At 66.3% G+C, this 6,825-nt stretch overlaps 3 protein-coding genes across 3 annotated transcripts in view; 1 reads left to right on the top strand and 2 right to left on the bottom strand.

Annotated features, from left to right (window-relative positions):
- Positions 1-89: 89 nt before the first annotated feature.
- H696_02151 (hypothetical protein) lies at positions 90-839 on the top strand. The gene is made up of 2 exons (XM_009496047.1): positions 90-340; positions 470-839. Exons 1-2 carry the CDS (start codon positions 235-237, stop codon positions 799-801), a joined length of 438 nt encoding a protein of 145 aa, XP_009494322.1. The 5' UTR covers positions 90-234; the 3' UTR covers positions 802-839.
- Positions 840-1,498: 659 nt separating this feature from the next.
- Positions 1,499-3,480, bottom strand: H696_02150 (ubiquinol-cytochrome c reductase cytochrome c1 subunit). Its single transcript, XM_009496046.1, has 5 exons — positions 3,397-3,480; positions 2,942-2,964; positions 2,482-2,821; positions 1,959-2,321; positions 1,499-1,789 (listed from the first exon to the last, which is right to left on the bottom strand). The coding sequence occupies exons 3-5, from the start codon at positions 2,815-2,817 to the stop codon at positions 1,679-1,681; spliced, it is 810 nt and encodes a 269-aa protein (XP_009494321.1). The 5' UTR covers positions 2,818-2,821; positions 2,942-2,964; positions 3,397-3,480; the 3' UTR covers positions 1,499-1,678.
- A 1,145-nt stretch (positions 3,481-4,625) lies between these two features.
- Positions 4,626-6,825, bottom strand: part of H696_02149 (hypothetical protein) — a 5,411-nt gene continuing 3,211 nt past the window's right edge. The window contains exons 6-11 of the mRNA XM_009496045.1: positions 6,631-6,716; positions 6,421-6,497; positions 6,079-6,326; positions 5,717-5,928; positions 5,360-5,489; positions 4,626-5,273 (exon numbers count right to left, since the gene is read on the bottom strand). Coding sequence (XP_009494320.1) covers positions 4,950-5,273; positions 5,360-5,489; positions 5,717-5,928; positions 6,079-6,326; positions 6,421-6,497; positions 6,631-6,716 — 1,077 coding nt within the window. The 3' untranslated portion in view covers positions 4,626-4,949. The remainder of the gene's footprint in view (positions 5,274-5,359; positions 5,490-5,716; positions 5,929-6,078; positions 6,327-6,420; positions 6,498-6,630; positions 6,717-6,825) is intronic.

Below are 6,825 nucleotides of genomic sequence, written 5' to 3'. Positions count from 1 at the left end.
CCCCCCCCCCCCGGCCTCGCCCCCCAGACAGACACTGGGGAGGTGCTGGTTCTACGGCGCGGGGGCTTTGGATGGGGAGAGGGGCGGCCAATAAACAGGGAAAAAAAAACAACAACAATAAAAAATATCGCCCGCGAGCCCGTCGCTGCTGCCGGCAGGGGGAACACCCGCAAGCGCCCTCTTCCTCTTGCTCGCCCTCTCTGCTCTCGCCCTCCGCCCCTCCCCCCTGGCGTCATGGATTCCTTTCTCGCCCCTGTTCCCGCCCCCGGGCGGTCCTTGAGCAAGGAGAATGCCGGCCCGGCGGCTGCCCTCGCACAGCCTGCGCCAGGCCTGGACACCGGTGCGTCTTCTGCCGGAGGCATCTCGCCCGGCCCCGGGTGCCCGGCGGGTATGCATGTGCCGGCGCGTCTTGATGACTGACGGCGTACTCTTTGCCTGCCCCTTCTTCTCCCCGCCTACTCTCACGCAGCGATGCCCGAGACACTGAAGCAGCGGAGCGAGGCTCGGCCGACGGCGACAGCGCCTCGCGATGGGCGCCCCGTGACGCCGGTCTTCCTGCAGCCGGGCTCCCGGCCGGCCAGCGGCGGGGCGGATGCGCGTCCCGGCCTTCGTCTCACGCCGCTGGTGCCGGATGCGGCCCTGCTGGAGCGCATCCTTCGAGCGGATGGGTCCGTCCCGCCGGTCGAAGCGCCGGCACCCGGGTTCTGCGCCGACCCAGAGGAGCAGGATTTGCCGCCGGAGCTCCAGCCCCTGGCCGCAGACCTGGCTGACATCATCCGGGTCATGCACCTCCTAGCATGAACTGAGAAGGACAAATAAAGTGCCGCAACAGAGAGCCACCTTTCGCCCTTTTTCACCCGCCCAGAGGCCACGGCCACAGCAAGCATGGGGCAGGGGTGTCTCCCTCCCGCCCGTCCGAAAGGGGAGATGCGACAGGCGCGCGCGCGCGCGCGAGGGGGAGGGAGGCGAGGGGGCAATCTTCACAACAGGGGTGTATTTGGGTTTGCGGCAGGGAGGGGGAAAGGAGGGGGGGGGGGATGGGACGAGGTGCTACGCGGGCAGTGTATACGACGCCACACATTCGTCCACGTCGAACATGCCCCCGCTCGTGTACAGGGGGGGGGGGAGGGGAGAAGGGCCAGTGTGTAGTGGGATATGCACCGGCAAGTTCTGGAGAGGAGGGGGGAGAAAGTGACTGAAAAGCGACGAGCACACGCGCGCGCGTGACACCACGACGCCTCCCGAACCCGACGTCCAGGGGACGCCCCATGCCATGGGCAAGCACATGGGAGGGAGCGGAGGGGAAGGGGCGCGGGGGAGGGGGGGGACACATGGCACATGCGCACGCGCGCGCGCGCGCGCGCGGGTGTGGGTGTGAGAGGGGGGCGAATTGCTCCTCTCCCTGCGTGAATGTGGCGGGCCATCGACATCCCCGGGATACCCACGCAGATGGGTGCATGTGGAGCAAGGAACGGCGAGGCGCGCCGCCGACGGAAGAGAGAGAGAGGGAGGGAGGGAGAGAGACAGGGGAGGGCGAGCAGAGCGGTCCCTATCCCAGACAGAGGGCGGCACACTCGCGCACGCGCGCACACTCACGCTCACATACCGACCGGCCATCAGCCAGGGAGACGAGGGGCCGTGGTCGCCAGAAGGGGGGGGGGGCGGGGCCGCAGGGGACTTAGTTCTTCATCATGGGGTTGTAGACGACCTTGCGGTTCTTGATGACGGTCCACCGGTGGCGCTTGATGTACCAGGTGGCCGCAGCAGCGAAAGTCATGAGGACCATGGCCTGCACAGCGTGGTGGGGCGCACATGGCATCGAAGGGGCCAGGGGGAGCCGGATTCCAGCGTCAGCAAAGGGGCAGACAGGCTATATGGATGCAGCAGCATGGCACGGTGGGTCGCCCCCTTCTTCGCGAGGGGGAGGAGAAAGAGCGAGAGCAATTGAGAGCACGCACGCGGAGACCCATGAGCTTGCGCTCAGTCATCTCGGGCTCGGCAGCCCAGGACAGGAACTCGGTGACATCCTTGGCCATCTGGCTGGAAGTGGCGGGGGTGCCGTCATCGTACTCGATCATGTCATCGAACAGCTGGCGGGCCATACCGATGGCACCACCGGGGAAGTACGGGTTGTAGTGGAGGCCATCGCGGATCTCAACACCGCCAGGGGGCTCGCAGTAACCCATCAGCAGGGCGAAGAGGTAGTCGCTGCCGTTGTGGCGGGCCTTGGTCATGAGAGACAGGTCCGGGGGGTAGGCACCGTTGTTGGCGGCGCGGGCGGCGTTCTCGTTGGCGTAGGGCTCGGGGAAGTAGTCGGAGAGCTGCGGGCGCGTGCGGATGTACGCGTGCCAGAGCGAGCGAGGAGGAGGGCGGACGGGAGGGGAGAGGGCAGTCAGCAACAAGGGGCGCGGCGAGGAGGAGCAGGGGGAGGGCGGCGGGGGGCGCGGCGAGGAGGGACAAGCCGGGGCCCAGTTGGCGCACCTTGCCGGGGCGCATGAACATGTCACCGTTCTCATCGGGGCCGTCCTGGAACTCGATCTCCTCGGCCAGCATCTTGGCCTCGGCGGCGGTGTGGGTCACGCCGACCAGGTTGCGGAAGGCCACGCGCGAGAGACCGTGGCAGGAGGCGCACACCTGCTTGTACACCTCGAAACCACGGCGCAGAGCGGCGTGGTCGAAGGTGCCGAGCGGCTTGTTGAAGTGCCACGGGTAGTGGGGAGCGTGCAGGGCATCGGAGTTCTCCATCTTCTTGGCAGAGGAGACGGTGGCGTAGAGGGCGGGGCCGGAGAGGGCCAGAAGGCCGAGGCGGACGGACATGGTTCTGTTGGGAGGGAGGGAGGGAGGGTGCGTGCGAGTGGCGGACGAGTTAGAGGAGGAGCAAAGGGAGTGGTCGTGGTGGGAAGCAGCGGGGGGGGGGGGAGCCAGCAGGCAGAGCACATACAAAGGAGCCTGATGATCAACCAACTGGCGGGACACCGGCGTCGAAAGAGTGAGGGACACGGAAGCAGACAGGTCTCGTTAATGGGTGGCCAGGAGGGAGGCAGGAGGAGGAGGAGGGGGAGGAGAGAGTGGGGGAGTGATCATCCCGAGGGGGTCCGAGGGGGAGGGGGGAGAGGGGAGGGAGGAGCGGCGCGCCCATGTGCGGGCATCGAAATGTCTGGCCGGGGCTCCGGGCCACCCCGTGACATGGCGTGCGCGCGCGCGCGCACACACACCCACACGCGCGACACGGACTGGCCCGTGCCAGATGCGGCGGGTGGAATGCACACATGTGCACCAGGGGCGCATGAAAAAGGCAGCAGGTGGGCGAGAGAGAGGGACGGCAAAATGGCACAGGAGGCGAGTGGAGGCTGAGGGAAAGAGAGGGGGATGGAGGGAGAGGAGGAGAAGGCGAACATCGGGAGGGGGAAAGAAACCGAGAGTGGAAGTCTGCTGTATCGGCTACACAAAGCGGCAGGCCATCGTACCACCCCTTGGGTGTGCGCTGCCCTTCCCTCTCCGGCCTTCTCCCTCGCCCCGCCGCCCTACGCGTCCCTGAGGGCCTTGTCTGCGCCAGTTCTCCCGCCCAGCATGTCGCTCGGGCACCGTACGGGGGGGGGGGGGGGGGGAGACTGGGGGGCTTGACACGAGGATGCCTCTGGACACATCCCTGGCCCCGCTGTTCCCCTCGGGGTGGGGGGCGAGGGGGCACACCGGGTAGCCCATCCTCCGGCGTCGCGGACGTGTGTCCCAGACCGCACGTTTTTGGGCTCCTCCTTGGCCGGCCGGCTTCCCCCTTTTGCTAGGCAGCCGTGTGGATGCCCCGCCGCCACCCTGGGCGGGGCCGGGCCCAGGCGCGAGAACCCTGCACCGGCGGCGCCAGGACACCCGCACCCCCACCCCTCTTTCTCGCCCTCCCGGCTGCCGGACCGTGACGAGAGGCGATGAGCAAGCGCCTCGCTCATACCCTTTGCCCCGACACCAGCAGGGCCGTCCTGCCCACCCCCTCGCCCGATGTAAGCCGCTAAATGCTGCCTGACCAGTGCCCGGCTCCGCGGCCAGCAACCCCCTTCCTTGTCCCTTGCCCGGGGGAAGGACCAGCCCCCCTCCCCCCCCCCACACACAAGCAAGATGGCTCAGATATGCGCATGCACAGACAGATGGGCCCCCCCGACGGTGCGGCGCGCGCGCCCCTGACAATATTAGCAAATACCCCACGAGGGTCCCCTCACAAACGCGGCCGAGGGTCAGGGTGTCCTCTTCGTTGGCATGTGATAATGGTGTTCCTCGCCCGAATCATGCGGGCGCCCGCGGTCACCCCGCGCATCCAGCCACCCACCCCGGCCAGAGAGAGAGAGAGAGAGAGAGAGAGAGAGAGAGAGAGAGAGAGAGAGAGAGATGATCGGCACCAGGGCACAACGCGCACGGAGAGCGCGTGCCCGGTTTGAAGATGCACGCATTTGCTCCACCAACAAGCAGGCCATCTCCCCCTGCGGCCGGACACATCCCGCCCCGGCATCTTCTTTGCTGCTGTCCTCGGTGGCCAAAGTACTGTGTCTGTGGCGGGGCCCGGAAGGGGGGAGTCTTGGCATGCATGCTTTCATGCGCCACTACATGCGCATGCGTGCGGCAAGCGTGTCCTTACATTCGTACACGGAGCGTATATTTCCTGGAGGGGCGAGAAGGGGAGAAAGAGGGGGGGACGCGCACATGTGGACGTGTGAAGGGAAAAGGGGATCTATGTGTGCACACGGGGGGGAGGGGGGTGATGCACATGGCGGAGGAAAGAGGCGAGATGAGGAGAGGCGGGAGAACGCCAGGGGAGAGGGGGAGAGCGAGCGGCACACAGGGTAGCACACCGTGCGAGGCCTCCCCCGGGCCCCGGGCCCCGGCCCCGCGCACTCCTCCTCTTGACGGTTGTTGTGGCGCCTCCTCAGGGAAGGCGCGGTGGTCGAGAGGAAGCCCACTGCTTAGTTGAAGAGAAGCTGGCCGAGGAGGGCCTGCTTGCCGGCGTCCAGGGTGGCGGCCAGCTGCTTGAACTTGTCCAGGCCCATGGCCTCGGCCACGGCCTTCAGGAAGCCCTTGCCAGCCTCGATGACCGGGGTGCGGATGTCCGACACGGACAGCATGGCAGCGGTGTTGGACACCAGGTGCAGGGCCAGCGCATCGTCCTGGGCCACGTTGATGATATCCGGGCGGAGGGCCAGCACGCGGGTCAGGCAGTTGAAGATGACATCCCCCTCATCGTCGACCTGGTTCAGGGGGATGTGGTTCTTGAGAATGGTGGGGACGATCTGTGTGCGCGTGCGTGAAAAGGGGAAGGGTGTTAGTGGGGGGGCAGGAGAGGGACAAACGGACAGACATGGGACTGGTCACGTACCGACTCCAGCGGAACAGCCTCGGGAGTGGCAAGAATCATGCGGGCCACGGCGCCAACCGCATGGTCCTTGACCTCGGCGCTCTTGTCGTGGCTGAGCTTGTTCAGGCTGATGAGGATCGACTGGGCGTGACTGTGTGCAGTGAATGGGTGAAAGGGAGGCGCGCATGCGTCAGGTTCAAGTGCGTGTGTGTGTGCGTGTGTGTGTGCGTGTGCGTGTGCGTGCGTAGGGCGATGGGCATGACACGGTGGACTAAGAGAGGAATGGCCCGGGGCGAAGCGAAGGCCGCGCCCCGTTCAAAGGAAAAGGGGAAATCAAGAAGCACGCGGGCAGAAAGCGAAGTTGGAAGCAGCACGTACGCCTGCAGGCTGTCCGGGGCATTGAAGTAGGTGCAGCCCAGGCCGTAAGCGGCATTGCGGCGGACCTCGGGCTCCTTGTCGCTGAAGGCACTCATGAAGCCGGTGGCCATGCTCTCGGCGAAGGGGGCCAGATGGGGGTGGATCATGCCCTCAGCAACCTCGGCCAGGCAGCCAACAACCATGGACCGGAGGTGGTCGGTGCTCTTGGGGGACTGTGCGAGAGGGGACGAGACGGCGGCAGCGGGGCGGGGCGGGTGTCAGAAAGCACGTGCATACAGGGAAGGGGGAGACGCTCGGAGAGAAAGAGAGAAAGAGAGAGAGAGAGAGAGAGAGAGAGAGAGAGAAAGGGGATGCCGACGCACGCCGAACTTGATGAGGTGGGGGTAGGCCTTCTGCAGGACAGGACCGAAATGCGCCGGGTAGGTGAGCGCCAGCGAGCCAGCCAGATCGGCACCGGACTCGAGGATCATGAGCTCGAACTCGGACATGTCGGCATCGCCACCGTCGTGGCTCTTGTCCTCCTCCTCGTCGTCGTCATCATCATCGTCCATCTGGCAGGGAAGCTGGCCGCTGAAGATCATCACCAGGATGGTGGAGATCTCGGAGAAGGCTGGGCACAAAACAGGGTTAGCAGGCCGCCTGTGCGTGCGCATGCGCGCAGGGGAACAGACAGAGAGGGGCCAGCCGCGAGGAGGGAGACGCACACTCCTCGGTCAGCAGGCAGGGGCCAACATGGCGCAGCATCTCGCTGATGATGGAGATACACTCGCGAGAGACCTCACTGGGAACGGGGAGGCAGGGGGAGGGGGGGTAGGGGAGGGACGCGCGGCGGATGCGAGATCCGGTGTGAGAGAGGAGAAAAGAAAAGGGTCGGCCAAAAAAGCCAGCCAGCAGTCGGCCCTCGCCAAACGCACGGATCCACATCGGCCACCAGCATCTCGATGACGGTCGGCACGATCTTGTTCAGGAGATCCTGCAGCTCCGGGGTGATCTCCTTCTTCTGCAGGGGACAAGACCCAGGCCCCGCCATTCGGTCGGACAGGCACGCGAGAGGGAGGGGAGAACGCGGCATGGTATGGCACGGGGCGTGTGGCGTGGGGGGGGGGGGG

The sequence above is a fragment of the Fonticula alba genome, assembly GCF_000388065.1.
Source record: "Fonticula alba strain ATCC 38817 unplaced genomic scaffold supercont2.3, whole genome shotgun sequence".
Taxonomy (NCBI): domain Eukaryota; order Rotosphaerida; family Fonticulaceae; genus Fonticula; species Fonticula alba.
The sequence above is the reverse complement of the archived record's forward strand: the minus strand, read 5'-3'. Positions and strand labels throughout refer to the sequence as shown.